The sequence below is a fragment of the Cannabis sativa genome, chromosome 5 (genome assembly GCF_029168945.1).
Source record: "Cannabis sativa cultivar Pink pepper isolate KNU-18-1 chromosome 5, ASM2916894v1, whole genome shotgun sequence".
In the NCBI taxonomy this organism is placed as follows: Eukaryota; Viridiplantae; Streptophyta; class Magnoliopsida; order Rosales; family Cannabaceae; genus Cannabis; species Cannabis sativa.
In genome coordinates this window covers 4190461-4211606 of record NC_083605.1, presented here as the reverse complement: position 1 = coordinate 4211606, position 21146 = coordinate 4190461, and the positions used below count along the sequence as shown (strand labels likewise).

The 21146-nt window shown below is 32.1% G+C and overlaps 1 protein-coding gene across 1 annotated transcript; it reads left to right on the top strand.

The window, feature by feature from the left end:
• The first annotated feature begins 16821 nt into the window (after window positions 1-16821).
• LOC115717463 (LOB domain-containing protein 24-like) lies at window positions 16822-17393 on the top strand. Its single transcript, XM_061116146.1, has 2 exons — window positions 16822-16989; window positions 17070-17393. The coding sequence occupies exons 1-2, from the start codon at window positions 16822-16824 to the stop codon at window positions 17391-17393; spliced, it is 492 nt and encodes a 163-aa protein (XP_060972129.1).
• Window positions 17394-21146: the final 3753 nt, after the last annotated feature.

The window sequence follows — 21146 nt, the reverse complement described above, 5'->3', positions numbered from 1 at the left end:
AAAACAACCGTAATTTGCAGTGGAATTATTAGCGGCAGATTTTATCTGCCGCTAATACTACCATTATTAGCGACAGATCCTAATATCCGCCGCTAATGGGTGGATTAATTTTTTTAAAAAAAAATACTATTAGCGGCAGGCAGTCCACCGCTATTGCCCGCCGCTAATAAGTGGGGGGATTTTGTTAGAATATTATTAACAGTCTATTAGATTGATGGTCGGTTATTCTGTTAAGTTTAACACTTGACAGTTAAGTTTGTTAACTGTCTATTTTGACACCAAACGACAAAGCTATAAATAGCTTTGTCCAATTCATTTGTAATTAGTTAATTGGTTAGACACACATTGTAAATACATTAGTATTGATTCAATAAAAGAGCACTACAGCTCACGGTTTTTCTAAGTGTTCAAATTGGTTTGTAATTGTTCTTAGATCAGTGTGTTGGATTGCATAGGAATCGACTCATTCCTTACAAACTGGTATCAGAGCAGGACGGGTTCTTGAGTCTTGAAGAGACAAGCTCAGCGTGATAGAACGTGAAGAACATCCAGGGCAACAATGGGGAATGCGAAGTTCGATTTGGAGAAGTTTACAGGCAAGAATGATTTCAGATTGTGGAGGGTGAAGATGAGAGCTTTGTTAGTGCAACAAGGGATTCAGGAGGCTTTACTTGGTGAAGAAAACATCAAGGAAAGAACAGAGAAGGAGAAGACTGAGATTCTTGATAAGGCACACATTGCCATTATACTCTGTTTGGGTGATAAAGTCCTGAGAGAAGTGTCGAAGGAGACAACTGCTGCTGGCCTATGGAACAAGCTGGAAAGTCTGTATATGACAAAGTCCCTAGCCAATCGACTGTTCTTGAAACAAAAGTTGTATGCATTTAAGATGCAATCTGGAAAATCAGTTGAAGATCATATGGATGATTTCAACAAGATAATTCTCGATCTTGAAAACATAGGCATCAAGATTGAAAATGAGGATCAGGCCATAATTGTCTTGAATTCTTTACCTTCAGATAATTATGAACATTTCGTTGATACGATGATGTTTGGGAGGGACTCTCTGACATTGGAAGAAGTGCAGAGTGCTTTGATGTCCAATGAGTTGAAAAAGAAACAAGAACTGAAGGAAGAGAATTCTGCAGATGGCTTACTGGTATCTCGAGGAAGATTTGATCAAAGAGAGAACAAGAACCATGGGAACATGCACAAAGGAAAGACCCAGTCGAAATTCAAGAAAAGATGTTACATATGCCACAAAACTTCTCATCTAAAGAAAGATTGTCCAGAATTGAAAAAGGGAGATCACAGAAGGTATGGAAATGCAGATGTGGCTTCAGATGAAGGGTATGAAAGTGCTGATGTAATGGTGGTAACTAATGACTCTGTGAAGTCGAATTGGGTGATCGATTCTGGATGCTCTTTTCATATATGTCCAGATAAAGAACACTTCCTTAATTACAAGGAAATTGATGGTGGAACTGTGAGGCTTGGGGATAATAGATCATGCTCAATAGTTGGGATTGGATCTGTACAATTGCAATTATCAGGGGGAGCCACTATGAAAATTCATCAAGTTAGACATGTGCCAGACATTAAGAGAAATCTGATTTCTGTGGCAATGTTAGACAAAGAAGGGTGTTCTATAAGGGTTGAAGGTGGAATTCTCAAGGTACTAAGAGGATCAATGGTAATGATGAAGGGTTCAATGATCAATGGAGTGTATGTACTACAAGGAATCACCTCAAGCAATCTGGCTTCAGTGGCTTCAAAGGAAATAACCAATTCAATGTCCCTATGGCATAAAAGACTAGGACATGTCAGCTTGAAGGGATTGGAAGTGTTGAACAAGAAAGGACTGTTGGGAAAAGATGCCCTACAAGATCTGGATTTCTGTGAGCAGTGCATTTTGGGTAAGTCTACCAAGGTTAAGTTTGGGAAAGGGAGACATACAACAAAGGGCACTCTAGACTATGTTCATTTAGATCTTTGGGGAGCTTCCAGAATTGTGTCTCGAGGTGGAGCCAGGTACTTTCTAACCATAATTGATGACTATTCTAGATATGTCTGGGTATCAATTTTGAAACATAAGCATGAAGCCTTGAGTACATTTAAAGAATGGAAAACACTGGTAGAAACTCAAACAGGGAAGAAAGTTAAAAGGCTCAGGACTGATAATGGACTTGAATACTGTTCTGAGTTGTTCAACTCATTCTGCAAACAAAGTGGAATTGCTAGACACAAAACTGTGCCAAGAAATCCACAGCAGAATGGTCTAGCTAAAAGACTAAACAGGACCATCTTGGAAAGAGTAAGATGCATGATAATCTACTCTGGTGTGCCTAAATTTTTTTGGACTGAAGCTGTTGTGACAGCTTGTTACTTGATTAACAGATGTCCTTCAGCTGCAATCCAAGCAAACACACCAATAGAACTATGGTCTGGACACCCTGCAAACTATGGGAACCTAAGGACATTTGGTTGCATAGCCTATGCACATGTCAAACAAGGAAAACTAGATCCCAGGGCAAAGAAATGTATCTTTTTGGGTTATCCTGAGGGTGTAAAAGGGTACAAACTGTGGTGTATTGAAGCTGGAAACTTGGATAGATACATCATAAGCAGGGATGTAGTGTTTGAGGAGGACAAGGTGTATAGAGATGTCATGAAAACCCAACCAAAACCTACCAGTGATGAATCTGAGAATGAATTGGAGTTTGAGGTGGAGCCTGCTGGGGAAACTCACAGAGAGAATCAAACACCAGTGACTCAAGAGGGCATTTTTAATGAAGAAGATGAAGAAGAACAACAAGAATTGACTGAAGAAATAACTACAGAATCTCAGGGATATCAATTGACAAGAGATAGACAGAGAAGGCAAACTAAACCTCCTGTGAGATTTGGTTTTGCAGACATTATACATTATGCTCTTAACATTGAGCAGTGTAACAATGAACCAAGAACCTATGCTGAAGCAATGAAGTCAGTTGATAGAGAGAAGTGGAATGCTGCAATGGATGATGAGATTTTATCTCTTAAAAAGAATAAGACCTGGATTTTGATTAAGAAACTGCTAGGACAAAGAATAATCGGGTGCAAATGGGTATATAAACACAAAGATGGCAGGTACAAGGCTAGGCTAGTGGCAAAGGGGTATACACAGAGAGAAGGGGTTGACTACACTGAAATATTCTCTCTTGTGGTGAAGCATACCTCTATTAGATTGATCTTAGCCATGACAGCAATGCTTGACCTAGAACTTGAACAGATGGATGTCAAGACTGCATTTTTGCATGGAGAATTAGAGGAACAAATTCTGATGCAACAACCAGAGGGATATGTCGAAGAAGGGATGGAAGACAGAGTGTGCTTGCTTAAGAGGTCACTCTATGGCCTCAAGCAATCACCTAGGCAATGGTACAAGCGTTTTGATGATTTCATACACAAAACAGGGTTCAAAAGGAGTGTGTATGATAGTTGTGTCTATGTAAGATCATCAAAAACCAAGGCCACTGTCTATCTACTTTTATATGTAGATGATATGCTAAGTGTGTTGGGTTTTATGCCCTAAATAAAACTCATTTCAATATAATCAGATTTACTTATTAATATAGATCAGAAATAACATTTAATGTTGCATGGTTCACATGATTTATTTCATGATTATATGTACATAATGTATAAATTCATCTGAAACCCTTTTCACATACTTGATCCTGTTTATTGTGCCGTCAACACATTGGAAAGTAAACATGACTATGTGAATAAAGTTTCCTAGATTTATCAGACACAGGGTTTTACTGATATGATAATCTACAACAGAGTTTACTTGTATTTGGAGAAATACTATGTTCTTTCCAGAACATTGGTTAAAGTAAAGCTCAGGTTGGATGCATGGAGTATGCATCGGAAGGGACCGATATTGAACTTTGACTTAGATTTATTAAACTTACCGTAATATCTATTCAAGTCAATATCGCCTAGTTGATCCTAGATCAAATGATCTTAATCCTGATATGATTAGGCTCAATCTTGAAAGGCTATTCGTGTTCTTTGATTTGTTAGTTAAGCCTACTCTTAGGTCAGGGTGATACGTACATTTTGGGAACACGGTAGTGCAATTGAGTGGGAGCGCTATCATAAACATGGAATCTATAGCTTCTATCTGGCGAATAGTAAGCAAAGGATGATCTCCTTCGAGCTTGACCAAACGAACATAAATGGTGGAGTACTCATTTCACATTAGCTGAAATATCATTTATACGGGGTCAAGTGTTTTAAGGAATAAATACATTGTAGGGTGTAACGGTAATTTAATCCCTTTACAGTGTAGATCATTCATATAGAGGATCATTGATCACATTAGGATTATAACAATGGATAACTAATGATGTGTCTATATGGTGGAACATATAGAGCATTCTATATGCTGAGAGTGCAATTCTAAGTTCTATGCGTGGATTCAACGAAGAATTAATAAGTTAGTGAATTTTAGTGCTAAATTCTTGATCTACTTATTGGAAGCTCGGTTATATAGACCCATGGTCCCCCCACTAGTTGAGATAATATTGCTTGTAAGACTCATGTAATTGGTTTTGATTAATCAATTATAATTCACGAATTAGACTATGTCTATTTGTGAAATTTTCACTAAGTAAGGGCGAAATTGTAAAGAAAGAGTTTATAGGGGCATATTTGTTAATTATGATACTTTGTATGGTTCAATTAATAAATATGATAAATGACAATATTATTTAATAATTATTTATAGTTATTAAATAGTTAGAATTGGCATTTAAATGATTGAATTAGGAAATTGGCATTTTTGAGAAAATCAGATACAAAAGGTGTTAAAATTGCAAAATTGCAAAGCCCAAGGCCCAATCCATTAAGTGTATGGCCGACCACCTTTGTAGCTTTTTTAAATTGATTTTTTCATTATTTTAATGCCATATAATTCAAATCAAGCCCTAGAGGAATGCTATAAATAGATAGTGAAGGCTTCAGGAAAATTACACTTTCTGAATCAGAAAAACCTGAGCATCCACTCTCTTCTCTAGCCGCCACTCTCTCTCTCTTTTCTTCCTCAATATTTCGAACCTCTCTTAGTGATTAGAGTAGTGCCCACACACATCAAGTGATACCTCAATCATAGTGAGGAAGATCGTGAAGAAAGATCATCAGCAAAGGAGATTCAGCATCAAAGATTCAGAGAAAGAGATCCAAGTTCAGATATTGATAATGCTCTGCTACAGAAAGGAATCAAGGGCTAGATATCTGAACGGAAGGAGTCATATTATTCCGCTGCACCCAATGTAAGGTTTCTTTAACTTTATATGTGTTTATTTTATCGTTTTAGAAAGTTCATATTTAGGATGTTAATAAACATACTTGTGAGTAGATCTAAGATCCTGGTAAAATAATTTCCAACAACTGGCCTCAGAGCCATGGTAATTGATTTACTTGCAAGAAATTTGGACTTTAAAACGATTGTTTGTATGTTCTTTGGATGGTATCATGTTGTATTGAGTGTTATTTGATGATTGATTGATGATTGTGAAATTTTCGTGAAAAATAATTGTTATTTCGGTTCTGGCATTATTTTTATTGGATAGTATGGAAAAAATTAAGCAAGTTAGCCTTTTACAGAACTCAATTTGGATTTTATTTGAATTAGTTATGATTTTTTGAAGATTTGACAAAATCGGTACATCTTGATAGTTTCCTGCGATCGCAGAACTGTCCGTACAGTTTCGGATTTTTTCCTTTTTCTTCAATTTTTCATACTTTTTCATGGAATTAACTTCCAATTTTTTGTATGGTTTTGTATATATACTATTACTATTCCTAATTCAATTCTAATTATCATTTTGAATTAATTTTTTTTAATTTAATTCAAGATATTAGTGTAATTTGAATTTGAATAGAATTAGTATTTATCTTTTTGCTTAAAAAAAATCTATCTTATTTTAAAATTTGATTATATCTTATCTTATTTTAAATTTTAAAAATAAGATATTTATAATCATTTAATTTTTAAATGATATAAGATATTTTGTTAATTTTTTAAATTTTGTTATTTTATTTATTTAAATTACATTTAAAATTTGAAAAAGATATTTATATCTTTTCTAATTTTTTATTTAATTTTTATTTATAAAATAACATTTAAAATTTAAAAGTAGTTAGCAAATTTTTGAAATGATATATAGGTTGGTTGAAACCTAATTTTTCAAAAATTGTAGGTTTAATTTTTAAATTTTTTTTAAATTTCGAATTTTTTTTAAATTTTTTAAAAATTTTCGAAATTTTTTTTATTTTTTTTTATTTAATTAATTATTTTCGAAATTAAATATTTATTTAAAATTAAATAAATCCTACATCCAACTATCCAAATGCCTAACCTTGTTGCAGTTATGAGTATGTGTTTTAGCTTATGTGTAAGTTTTTAAAACCTATTATTACTTGATTGCAAATAGCCATGGTTACTTTTTGCCAGATCTAATGATCTGATGGCTCCCTTGGTCAAGATAATAATTTGTAACAGGTAAATTTTACAATCTTCTTTCATCTGTGTATGACCTAGCAACATGATAGGACCCATCCAAAGTGTGCCTGTGTGAGCCTATGTGTTTAATTTTATTATAGATGCATATAAGTTAATGTTGCTAAATAAAATATCATAGTCATTGATAGATTTTATTTAGGCCCATTTAGTTTTGGGCTTATTCAATTAATAACAGTTGTTCTTATTAAGGTTAAATTCCTCTCTTTTGGGCCTTGTGTGAGAGTTGGGAGCCATAGAAGTGGGTACGACATACTGAACCCAGCACCCCCTCACACAAACCACCCCAATTGTGAAGGCCCATTTGCCTGATTTGAATGACTGTACTAGGTTAATTACACTAGTTTAACCTAATTAAAATTGATTAGCAACATAATTAATTTCATTTATTTTGAAATTAATTTAAGAAAAATATAGTTTAAAGAATTATTTTTTATTCTAAGCTAAACTATATGTATTTTCTTGTATTTAATTAAATATAGAATTATAACCATCTAGATTCTTTCTGGAACTTAATTTAAATTTTTCATTAAATATTCCTATTTAAGTTGATATTTAGTTATCTTCAACTAACCAACTTAAATCTGAATATCTTTTGAATTCAAAATTTCAAAATTAAGTTGAGGAATTTTAGGCATTAGTTATTAAGATTCTTTAGATATTTTTTAAGTTAATATCTTTTCGAATATTAACTTAAAATGGAATATTTTCAAATTAAGTGGTTACAACTTAATTTTTGATATTTAATTAAATTTAAATTTGAAAAATATTTAAGTTCTAGATTTTTTCTAGTCAACTTAAATTAGATATTTTTTCAAATTTTGTGGAAAAGATACTTAGTCAAATAAGATATTTTCTAGATAGTTATTTCTAGACTACTTATTATTTCTAATATTAAATAGGAAATATTATACATTGTGAAATTAATTATTTATTAATTAATTTTGGTACAATTTACTTTAAGTATATTTTTCCTAGTATTAAACTAGAGATTAATAATTAAGTCTTCTACACTTAATTATTTATTTCTTGAATTTAATACATTTAATTAATTTGAAAATTAAATATCTAAGTTGATTTTTATCATCATACTTAAATATTTCTTTTTCATGACATTTAATTAAATAGAAAATTATTTTTAGTTGAAATTTAATTTTTCAACTAAATTTAAATAATTTTCAAAATATATTTTTCTTTATTTTATTAATCAATTTTTTTCGAAATTGCATTTCTTAAATGCTAGAATTTCGAATTTTATCTTGAAAAATAGATTAAGTTGTAAATTAATTATTTATTTTAATTAATTCTTGGATCAACTTAAATCAATGATTTTTTCATTTATTGATTAATTTAAAATAAATTGAATTAAAGTATATTATTAGAAATTGAATTAATTAGTCAAAGGAAAATCTAGATAGGTGATATTTTTGCTTGAAGTATTTTTCTAGTGTATTTAATTAAATAGAAAATTAATATTTAAGTTGATTTTCATCATCATACTTAAATATTTGAAATTTTTCTTATATATTTAATTAAATAGGAAAATTATATTTTTTGTTGTAAATTAATTTTATTAATTAATTTTGGGCCAACATTAAATTAGAATAATTTTTCCGGGATTTATTTTTTATTTTAATATGCATTTTTCGAAAAATTGTATTCTTATATACTTTAATTTTTCGAAATGCAATATATATTTATAGAAAATTAAATTTGAGTTGTAAATTAATTTAAATTAATTTTGTAACAACTTAAATATTTTTTCTAAATATTTATTGGAAATTATTACTAAGATGGAAATAATTCATATTATTTTCATATCCATCTAAGTAAAATTTATAAATATTAAATTAAAATTTAAATTTAGAATTTTTCATTCTAAATTGGAAATTTTAATTAAATAAATATATATTTAAAACAAATAGAATAAATAAAGAGAATAAAAGAAAATACAACTCTTTTCAAATAATGAGCTTTATTATAGAGACATTCGATCTCCATTGTGGGTTTTACACCGCGTTTGTTTTAGTGAGTAATCCTCCCTAATGGAGGAACGTTCATTAGCAATTTCGCACCGTTTAACCTCGCATGATAAGTAGTTTGTAAGTGTTTTGTATGGTATGGATCACCCTAATGGTGGCGACCATACTTGACTTGCAAATTATGAAACAATGGTGGAAGCTCATAAGATAGAATTGCCTTGACTCTCGCCTAAACGGGACAACGCTGAATTCCAATCTTGATCGAATAAAAGGTTGCTAGAATGGTTATCATTTTAGATGAGCTGACAACTCTATTCAATGGATGATGCTTTGACTCTCGCCTAAACGGGACCTTTGTATCGGTTGTTGAAAAACCTTGCAAATTATTTAGGATTGTAAGTTTTAGTATTTTCACTTGTCATTCCTACTTGCTATATGCTTATAATTTCGAATTGTGTATGAATTTATATTGAACCATGTTATTTTCGTTATTAAGTTGTAGTTTAATTTCGAATCTTCATTGTTGGTCTAACTTGGCTTGTTTATCTAATGAGATAAATCCCTAGTGGATTTTCACCATTAGACATACATAATAGTGTTAGATCTCGAAAGATAAATATTGTATATGCGACATCTAGCTGTTCATCAATTGATGACACCTTAGACTAGTATTTTTACGATATAAAACAAGAAGATTATATAAATAAGATTACTTTGACTTTCGCTAATCGAAGCATCGTTGGATTCTTATTTTAAACGAAATTATCCTAATTCCTCTTAGCTTATTCATTTCGAATTAGCTTTCAAATATATCATTGGATGAATGGTCTATGAATCATTTCATGTCATTATATTTTCTCTTAAGAAATTAAATGACGCATATGATTATAACCCGAAATTCTATTCCCAATTGATATAAATCCTCAATCTTAGAAATCTCCTACTTGTATGGGCAAATCTGACTTAGAGTTTGTATTAGTAGTGGTGGTCCAAGAAAGAATTACTCATTAAATTTGGTTGAATTTAAGTCTTTGACTTTAATTTTAGATTCCAAATAGAAATTTTCTTAAATTTCTAATTCCGTAATACAATACGGTTACACTTTCTCAAGTGTTTAATATCCATCTTTTATTAATGGATTAAAAACTCGTATGGAATGTGAGTTAGGTATTCTGTGACCAGGATCCACTTGAAGTATTCTAAGAACTCTTTGATGTAACTAAACCTATGTCATCATAGACACTACCACATTTTCTTAATCTATGGCATTTGTATCTTGTTCATAGTGGATTTGACAAGATCAATCTCTGCAAAGAGTTAATATGCCTATATCCACTGAAAGTAGTTCATCTCATTCGCAGATGAATGTACATTCAGGGGTGGATATGAGTTTTTCGTTGTATTCTTAAAACGATAACTCTAGATTATACCTTATGCAAAGAAATTTGAAATGTTTAAAAAATTTCATTAATTTCTAGCAATGGTTAAACACCATTAAGGTAAGTGGTTAAAGATCTTGCGAACTGATAGGGGTGGAGAAATAGTTAGTAGATATGCAGTTCAAAGATCATTAAATTGATTTTTGAATTATATCCAAACTTACCTCCCCAGAAATTTCGAGTTGCATGTTGATGATTAGTTACTAGTCGTTGCCTAAATCCTTCTATGGTAATACAATTTCAGAATGATGTAATGGTTGTATACTTAATGTAAATCATTACTAGATTCATGGATGACCTAATCAAAATCTTAAGAAAAGCTAGAACTGTTAACCATGGTTTCTTAGCTATTCTAAGTGATTAGGGGTGGACCATCCCATTGTCAATAGATAAGAAAGTGTTTGTTCAAACAAATACTACTTTTCTAAGAAAATGACTAAGTCCGAAAAACAAGTAGAAAATAAAGGAGATATTTAATTCTTGATTCCAAAAGTGTTCTATCATCTTATATAATATATGATGATCCCACTACCTCTGTTGTCTTGTCACAACCAAAGAGGTTAATACCATTTAGTTTTCTTCGACATAATTCACGGTACCTTGTCGTAGTGGGAGAGTTTCTAGGAACTCACCTTCTTATGACTTGGGAGACACTAGTGATTAAAATCCATTGTGAGTTTAAACAAGTAATGGATTGTCAAGATAAGAAAATAAGAAGAAAGCCAATAGAACTATGGTTTAATCCATTCACATGGAATAACCTAAAGTTTTCTATTACAAGGACATAAAAGGAAATTTTGTTTATAAGTCTATTCAATGGACTTAACAAACTTCCTGTTCCTACTATTATAGGTTTGAGTTTATCTAAACCTATGGCTTGTGGTATACCTGGTAATTATTTACTCTAATGCAAGCAACTTACTTTAGTAAGATGCTGAAGCATTTTCTTTCTAATGGCAATCTATAGAAGCTTCACAACTTCTAAGGTATAGATTTTATTTATCTAAGGAAAAGTCTTAACTATTCCAGAAAAGATAAAGCCATGAAAGAATTTCTTACATCAACAGTGAGAGGTCTTAGATATGCTTTTGTATGCCTTAGACCAGACACTCGCTTGTTGAGTGGGAGTAATGAGTAGGTATCGATTGATCCAGAGAAGAACATTGGAAGACAATCAAGTAAATCCTAAGATAAAGAAGAGGAACTATATGTTAGTCTATAAGGGTGTGTTTAAAACTCTTAGACTACACCATATCAGATTTCAAAATTTGCCTATGTGCTAGTAAATATTTCTGATAAGATGGTGTTTACTCTGGGGGTGGAATAGTGATTTTGGAGAAGTGTAAAAACCTATCTGAAGTCTCTAGGTCTACCGAAGTGGACCGAATGTTAAAGTCTGAGGAAAGTTACTTATTCGGTCTAAGGAAAGTTCTATACATCTTTGGCACCATTCCAAATTGCCTTAAACTACTAGTGTTAATTTCCTGATTAACCAAAAGTAGTTGCCAAAGGTATAGAATCCAGTATCCCGAGAGAGTAAACATATAGAGAGGAATTTCACATTATCAATGATTTTGTGATTAAAGGAAGAGTAATGGTGGAGAAAAGGTTGTGGTTAATTCAACCTTTCAGATCCTATTACGAGGAGTTTACTACTACTACACTTGATTTGTATATCAAGGTGTTGAGATTATTTGAAACGCATTTTTTGGTTTTATATTAGTGCAAGTGGGAGTTTGTTGGGTTTTATGCCCTAAATAAAACTCATTTCAATATAATCAGATTTACTTATTAATATAGATCAGAAATAACATTTAATGTTGCATGGTTCACATGATTTATTTCATGATTATATGTACATAATGTATAAATTCATCTGAAACCCTTTTCACATACTTGATCCTGTTTATTGTGCCGTCAACACATTGGAAAGTAAACATGACTATGTGAATAAAGTTTCCTAGATTTATCAGACACAGGGTTTTACTGATATGATAATCTACAACAGAGTTTACTTGTATTTGGAGAAATACTATGTTCTTTCCAGAACATTGGTTAAAGTAAAGCTCAGGTTGGATGCATGGAGTATGCATCGGAAGGGACCGATATTGAACTTTGACTTAGATTTATTAAACTTACCGTAATATCTATTCAAGTCAATATCGCCTAGTTGATCCTAGATCAAATGATCTTAATCCTGATATGATTAGGCTCAATCTTGAAAGGCTATTCGTGTTCTTTGATTTGTTAGTTAAGCCTACTTTTAGGTCAGGGTGATACGTACATTTTGGGAACACGGTAGTGCAATTGAGTGGGAGCGCTATCATAAACATGGAATCTATAGCTTCTATCTGGCGAATAGTAAGCAAAGGATGATCTCCTTCGAGCTTGACCAAACGAACATAAATGGTGGAGTACTCATTTCACATTAGCTGAAATATCATTTATACGGGGTCAAGTGTTTTAAGGAATAAATACATTGTAGGGTGTAACGGTAATTTAATCCCTTTACAGTGTAGATCATTCATATAGAGGATCATTGATCACATTAGGATTATAACAATGGATAACTAATGATGTGTCTATATGGTGGAACATATAGAGCATTCTATATACTGAGAGTGCAATTCTAAGTTCTATGCGTGGATTCAACGAAGAATTAATAAGTTAGTGAATTTTAGTGCTAAATTCTTGATCTACTTATTGGAAGCTCGGTTATATAGACCCATGGTCCCCCCACTAGTTGAGATAATATTGCTTGTAAGACTCATGTAATTGGTTTTGATTAATCAATTATAATTCACGAATTAGACTATGTCTATTTGTGAAATTTTCACTAAGTAAGGGCGAAATTGTAAAGAAAGAGTTTATAGGGGCATATTTGTTAATTATGATACTTTGTATGGTTCAATTAATAAATATGATAAATGACAATATTATTTAATAATTATTTATAGTTATTAAATAGTTAGAATTGGCATTTAAATGATTGAATTAGGAAATTGGCATTTTTGAGAAAATCAGATACAAAAGGTGTTAAAATTGCAAAATTGCAAAGCCCAAGGCCCAATCCATTAAGTGTATGGCCGACCACCTTTGTAGCTTTTTTAAATTGATTTTTTCATTATTTTAATGCCATATAATTCAAATCAAGCCCTAGAGGAATGCTATAAATAGATAGTGAAGGCTTCAGGAAAATTACACTTTCTGAATCAGAAAAACCTGAGCCTCCACTCTCTTCTCTAGCCGCCACTCTCTCTCTCTTTTCTTCCTCAATATTTCGAACCTCTCTTAGTGATTAGAGTAGTGCCCACACACATCAAGTGATACCTCAATCATAGTGAGGAAGATCGTGAAGAAAGATCATCAGCAAAGGAGATTCAGCATCAAAGATTCAGAGAAAGAGATCCAGGTTCAGATATTGATAATGCTCTGCTACAGAAAGGAATCAAGGGCTAGATATCTGAACGGAAGGAGTCATATTATTCCGCTGCACCCAATGTAAGGTTTCTTTAACTTTATATGTGTTTATTTTATCGTTTTAGAAAGTTCATATTTAGGATGTTAATAAACATACTTGTGAGTAGATCTAAGATCCTGGTAAAATAATTTCCAACAAATTGCTAGTAAGGATATTCAAGAGATTATTCAAGTCAAGAGAATGCTTAGTGGGGAATTTGAAATGAAGGATCTTGGACATGCTCGAAAGATTCTTGGCATGGAAATTCTCAGGGACAGGAAAGCAAAGACACTGAAGCTATCACAATCTGAATACATCCACAAAGTATTGAGCAATTTTGGCTTTTCTGATGCAAAACCAGTAAGCACACCTATCACTCAACACTTTAAATTATCTAGCAAATTGTCTCCATTGAATGAACAAGAAGCCAAAGCAATGGAGAACATTCCTTACACAAACCTGGTTGGAAGCATTATGTATATTATGGTTTGCACTAGACCCGATTTAAGTCATGCAGTTAGTATTGTCAGCAGATACATGGGGAATCCAGGCATGGAGCATTGGAAGGCTGTTAAATGGTTAATGAGATATCTTAGAGGCACTACTGATGTTGGGTTAATGTACAGCCCTGATGGAAATGATCTTACAGTGAATGGCTTTGTAGACTCTGACTATGCAGGTGACATCGATACAAGAAGATCTCAGTCAGGCTGGGTTTTCAGAGTAAACAATTGCACTATAAGCTGGAAAGCTAATCTCCAAACCATAGTGGCACTCTCAACTACAGAAGCAGAGTATATCTCTTGTACAGAAGTTGTAAAAGAAGTCATTTGGCTTAAGGGAATCACTAGAGAATTGGGGATAAATCAAGGAGCCATCACTATACTATGTGACAGTCAAAGTGTCCTGCACTTGAGCAAAAACCAGATGTATCACGAGAGGACTAAACACATTGATGTAAGATTATATTTCATCAGAGATGTTCTAGCTGAAGGAAAGGTTAAATTGGCAAAAGTGCCAAATGCAGAGAATGCCTCAGACATGTTAACCAAGGCCCTTCCAACTACAAAGTTTAGACATTGTCTGAATCTTCTCAGGATTACAAACTAGAACAGTGATCCTTGTCAAGTGTCTGTAAGCTAGTTTAAAGTTCTTTTTGTGTCTATTGTTTGTAATTAGAGTTAGTCTTACCAGAATTCCAACCAAGGTGGAGATTGTTAGATTGATGGTCGGTTATTCTGTTAAGTTTAACACTTGACAGTTAAGTTTGTTAACTGTCTATTTTGACACCAAACGACAAAGCTATAAATAGCTTTGTCCAATTCATTTGTAACTAGTTAATTGGTTAGACACACATTGTAAATACATTAGTATTGATTCAATAAAAGAGCACTACAGCTCACGGTTTTTCTAAGTGTTCAAATTGGTTTGTAATTGTTCTTAGATCAGTGTGTTGGATTGCATAGGAATCGACTCATTCCTTACACAGTCCGTCGCTAATAATAAAAAAAATAAAAAAAATTATTAACTATTAGCGGCGGAGATTCCGCCGCGAATAGTCCGCCGCTAATGCCTCTATATATATATACCCCATCAGACCCACTTTCCTCATTCTCCCATCTTTTCTCTTCAAATTCAAACCCTAATACCTCTTCGCCATTTTCGGCCGAAATCGTTCCTCTAACTCTGGTATTCTTCTTGCTGAAAAAACTTCCAAGGTATGTGTGTGTTCTTATTATATTATAAGTTTGCTTAAAGTTTGCCTGTTTTATTTCTGTAGATGTAAAAGTTTGTAGGAAGAATTAATAACAAGTCGTATATTTTAGGAGGCAAAATCAGTATTGTCGAGAGTTTAAAAGTAAAAGTTGCTAATTATTCTATATAAAAGAATATATAATTTAATGAACAATCAACATCGGTTGCTATTTAATAATTTAATGTTACTTTTTGAACAATTCATGCATGGGTTGGAAAGTGAGTCATATTATTTATTTTTCTAATTTAAATTTAAGATTTAACGTTGAAGCAGTTAAGCTGAAAATTTGGTTAAAAATTTGTAATTAAGATTTCATGAAAAAAAAATAATGTAGTATAGATTACAATAGTAATTTATTTTATGTGTTCGTTGTTTATTTTCTTTTTCGTTAGTTTAACTTAGTCTTTTTTCGAGGGCGAGTAAATGTTAACTTAGTCTTTTGTTGAGCTATTATGTGTGCTTGCCGTTATGCTGGTTTAACCCGGATGAGAGTTAACCATTCCATGAGGAAAGACTATGAATTAAACCCGACTTTAGAACACTACACTTGTGTAGTTGACCTACTCGGGCAGTCTGGCCGGCCGTCTACAAGAAGCCTCAAAGTTCATTAAAGAGATGCCTATTAAACCAAATGTTGTTGTATGGGGAGCTTTACTCAAGGCTTGTTGGTTTTGGATGGACATGAAACTCGGCGAGAGGGTCGCAAAGAAGATGTTTAGCTTGGAACCGAAACCATTATACGCTTACATTATCTTGTCTAACATTTATTTAGGGCACAAGATGTATTCTCGTTGTAATCTTATCTATCCCAACATTGGTTTCAAGCTCAATAAATGCATTTTAAACCTAAACCAAATTTTGTATTAGCCCTCTTATTTGGTGAAAACCATCACATTATTGGAGATGATTTACAGCAAAACTATGCAGACAAGTCTGATTATGGAGCAATGGCGATGATCGATTGGGCTTGTCAATAATGCATTGGCCGGCCAAATTCTATACCCTTGAAGATTTTGTAAGTAGTTCTTTCTCTTTTCTGTTGAAGAAATGATCTGTTATAGTGGAATAAGATTGAAAAAGAGTTCAAGTTTATATTTTTTTTTAATGGGCATTTTTCTCATGTTTGATTATTACAAATGAACAAAGATTTGACTTGTCATTGATCAAATGAAATTTATTACTCTTTGTGACTTTGTTTTATTTTTTCTTAAAAAAATTTAATCTATTTAGAAATATGATTATGTCACTATTATTTGATGTTATTTTGACAAAGAAAACAAATGTTCCAACTTCTATGCTGAATAATTTTCAAATCCTTTTAAAATCATTTGCTGTCATTTCAAACAAAAATGACATCTCTCATGTTTTTTTGCTAATTATTTTGCCATTTACATTCATTATATGTAAACTTTCCTTTTTAAACACAAGAATTTTAGTCAAAATCCCATTTTACTTTACTAGCCGTTAATTAGATGTATATAATTTATATATAAACTATATGTTGTAAATCAAATCAAACTAAGTAGATATTCTCAAATCTTTCATTAGATTTTTTTCAAAAAGATTTTGGCTAACAATAACATATTATATCTTTAGCATAGATTTTGTTTATAAATATGAGTTCATCATCATCTCATCATACTCGTTGTGCTGCTTGTAAGTATTTGAGAAAGAGTTGCCCTTTAGATTGTATTTTCTCTCCATATTTTCCTTCAAACAATCCTCAACGATTTTCTTTCGTTCATAAAATTTTCGGGGCCAGCAATGTCGGGAAAATGCTCAAGGTACTTACTATAACTAGTAAGTTTTCGGTTTCATTGTTGTTATAATGACAAAAATAACAAGTTTTTTTTTTCTTTTATAGCGAATACCAATGGAATTGCGCGGTGAAGCAGTTGATGCTATGCATTTCGAGGCGAAATGTAGAATGAATAATCGAGTTTATGGATGTGTTGGAATTATTTCTCAGTTACAACAACAAATAATGAATGTTGAGACTCAATTAGCTATTACAAGAGCTGAGATTGCCTTGTTTTCTTCAACTTCTTCTTGTTCTTCTTATCCTAATCCTAATTTTAGTGATTATCTTGAGATTGTACGAGAACCCCATTTTCAAGAGGAGTATTCTAATCTCAATAGCTTCACACAATCACAACAAAATGAAGATCATCATTTCTTCAATTTTTAGTTGTCAATATTATGTTCTAGTAATGTACCTTTTTTCCATTGTAATAAAGTTGCTTTTATATAAATGATTTTTTAGATGAGAAAGCAATATTATTTAGAAATTTTTAAATAATGTGGAATTTTTGGGCCAATAAACCCATTGAGATCTTTATATAATAATCAAGGAGGGATAAAAATCTACACTTATTATTTCTTTTTCTCATCTGTGTAAGTAAATATATTTACTTTCACTAGATAATATCCATGTCTTTGAACTATTATTCTATATGGTTTATGTACATATTTTTGTTCTCATGATCACTTTTATGCTCTTCAAGAGATTTTATAAGAATTGAGTCTAATTCAATTCCCATAGAAGCCGTCTATCTAAGAATTGAGATTTTATGTACATATTTTTGTTCTCTCTTTTGTGTCCCCTAAATCTATCTACATACAAGTCAAATTCTCTTAAGGTATGTTTGGTTAGAACTTAGAGGTAATAAAATATAAATGTATCAATTTTTATTTTCTTGCATTTTTAAAATATTGAAATTAAATGATTTTCTTATTTGCAAATGAGAAAAAAAATTCAATACAGTCTCAATGTATTTTCCCGTAGTACACACTCAACAATATATCTCCTCGTAATACATGCTCAATAATGTATCTCCTCGTTTTTTGTTATACATACTCAACAATGTATCTCCTCATAATTTATGCTCAACAATGTATCTCCTCGTAATACATATTCAATGATGTACCTCCTCGCAGTACATGTTCAATGATGTACCTCCTCGTACTATTCACTCAACTATGCATCTGCTCACAAACAACATGGTCTAACCAAGTCAAAGACCACTTCTTTTTGTATTTTAAATATAAATATTTATTTATGCTTATCCAATTGTTCAGCTATATGTGAAACATATGCATTAACCACCCATCACTTACAAATTTTTACTAAGATAAAATTGAGTAACCACCATCATATTCCTATACATAGGGGTTAACTCAAAAGAAATAGGAGATACAGTTTTAATTTAGAGAAACTATGTCCAATTGTAAACACAACCAAAACTCATAAATAATATTGACTGGTGGACTATATAGATTTAACTATAAAATTACGTAAAAATATTTAGTGTTCATTTATTATTTTACCTCTTCATTTCTTGAATTTATTATCCAATTAATTATCTTTTAAGATTAAGTTGATAAAAAATCGTGTCAAACACTATTAAGTAATATTATGAAAACTAAATAAAATAATTTTCAAAAATAAAATATTATTAAAAATATAGATTATTATGAAAATAATGTTAAATAATTCTTAAAATAAATAAACTGAATAATTTTTATTTTTTAAAAATTAATATTTCTAAAAATTATATAATTTATTATTCTAAAATTTAAAATTCATATTGTAAAAAACAACAAATAAAAGAATAAATACAAAAATTTTCATTTATAATTTTAAATATTAAAAATCTTATTATTTTAAATCAATATAATACATATATATTATTATTTTTTAAAATCATTAGAAGAAATGAAAAAAAAAAAAATAATCCACGTGGGACTATTTCAACCCATCCTCATCCTCTAGTTGGGTTAAAATAGTCCCAAACACAATGAAGTAAAGAATAATTATACCAATGCCAATTGTCACACCTTATGCAATTCAGCAAAATGAGAAAGAAAACATATCACCAAATCGTTTCAGCAAAAGGCATTCGGATGGACCAAATTTAAGGCAAACACTCAAAAAATGTAGGGGCTCTCCCTCAGAAATGTTCGTTTCATCCTTGTCTGGTGAAATTGAACCTCACCTTGATGTTTCTATTCACGAAATGGGTTCTATTGGTGATCATGACAACAATGCGGAGTCTGTTGTACAGCTCCGCCACCAACCATGAAAATCATAAGTTGGAACTCTCGGGGTTTGGGGAACCCGAGAGCTCTCCATCATCTCAAGTTGCTTGTCAAAGAGCATTCTCCAAGTGTGTTATTTATTATGGAAACTAAGTTAGCTCCTAATTCTATTACTCGTTTACGTAGTATTTTACATTTTAATAATGGACTTGAAGTCCCTCGTGTTGGTCTTAGTGGTGGCTTGATGTTGCTTTGGAAAGATGATATTGATGTAACACTTTTAAATTATAATATAAATACTTTCGATTGTTACATGACTTGTGGAAATGGTCCAACTTGGCATTTTACTACTTTTTATGGAGCACCAGCTGTTCAAAATCGACACAATTCATGGACACTTTTAGAAAGATTGAAAGATGTTGCACCTTTGATGCCATGGTTGATAATTGGGGACTTTAATGAAATCTTGTCAAATCGTCATAAATCGGGTGGAGCCTTGCGTAATGAGACTCAAATGGATAATTTTTGTCATGTTCTTGATCGCTGCCATTTACATGAACAAGCTTTTGAAGGAGATCCATTCACATGGACTAAGGGAAGAACCACAGCCGATACAATAAAGGAACGGTTAGATTGGTGCTTTGTCAATACTTTGTGGACTGAGACATTTCAAACCATCACCACGCACCACCTGGACTATTACCGATCCGACCATCGAGCTATTGCAATTCGCATACTGCTATAGAATGCATCACACCAGCAGCCCATAAGACGCACCAGATTTCGTTTCGAGAAGATTTGGTTACAAAAAGATGAAGCTACCACTTTAATTCAACAAAGCTGGTAGCAAGGTTCAACCGAAAATACTGTTGCACTTTTCAAAAACAATCTCCAAAGGTGTTCCGATTCTCTACAGCAATGGCATAGACAAAAGTTTGGCAATATTAAGAAGAAAATTTCTAAAGCTCAAAAGAAGGTTGCGAATTTAAACAATGTGGTAGACCGAGACTTAACTACCATGGCAGACTTGAAACAAATTGAAAATATCCTAGATGATTTGTTAGCCCAAGAAAAAACATATTGGCAGCGGCGTTCGAGAGTTGATTGGTTGCAAAATGGAGATCAAAATACCAAATTTTTTCATGCCTATGCATCGTCTCACAAAAAGCATAACACAATCAAGTCTCTAGTGGACAACAATGGGACTGTAGTCACCTCAAAGCATGGCATGACAGATGTTATTTCTGGTTTTTTTGGAGATTTGTTTACTGCATCTGAGATCGACCCTGAAGCTTTAAATCACACTTTATCAACCATTCCAACAACAGTAACAGCTGATATGAATGAGTCTTTGCTTCGGCCTTTTACCAATGATGATGTCTACAATGCTCTCAAAACAATTAATCCGGACAAAAGCCCAGGAAGTGATGGCATGTCGGCAATGTTCTATCATAAATATGTTCTATTGTTGGGGATGTTGTTACACGAGTTGTATTGGGGGTTTTGAATGATGGTCACTGTTTGGATTCACTTAATCACTCACTCATTACTCTCATTCCCAAGATCAATGTTCCTCAAGGTATGGGAGACTTTAGACCAATAAGCCTATGTAATGTCATTTACAAAATTGTTTCCAAGGCCTTGGCTATCAGATTTAAAGATGTTTTTCCAGTGGTAATTTCTGAAACGCAAAGTGCTTTTCTCTCTAATCCGCTCATTACTGACAATATTCTTGTGGCCTTTGAATTGGTACACCACTTGAAACATAAGACAAGGGGAAATAAAGGCTACTCAGCGCTAAAATTGGATATGAGTAAAGCTTTTGACAGAGTGGAGTGGTTTTACATTCAAGAAGTCATGCGTAAGATGGGATTTCATGATCGATGGATTGATATGATCATGA

Bases quoted from the DNA above. Each gene is read 5' to 3' on its own strand.
- LOC115717463 (XM_061116146.1), top strand. From the start codon at position 16,822: ATGAGTTCATCATCATCTCATCATACTCGTTGTGCTGCTTGTAAGTAT. The intron at 16,990-17,069 runs GTACTTACTATA...TTTCTTTTATAG, and splicing joins ATGTCGGGAAAATGCTCAAG to CGAATACCAATGGAATTGCG.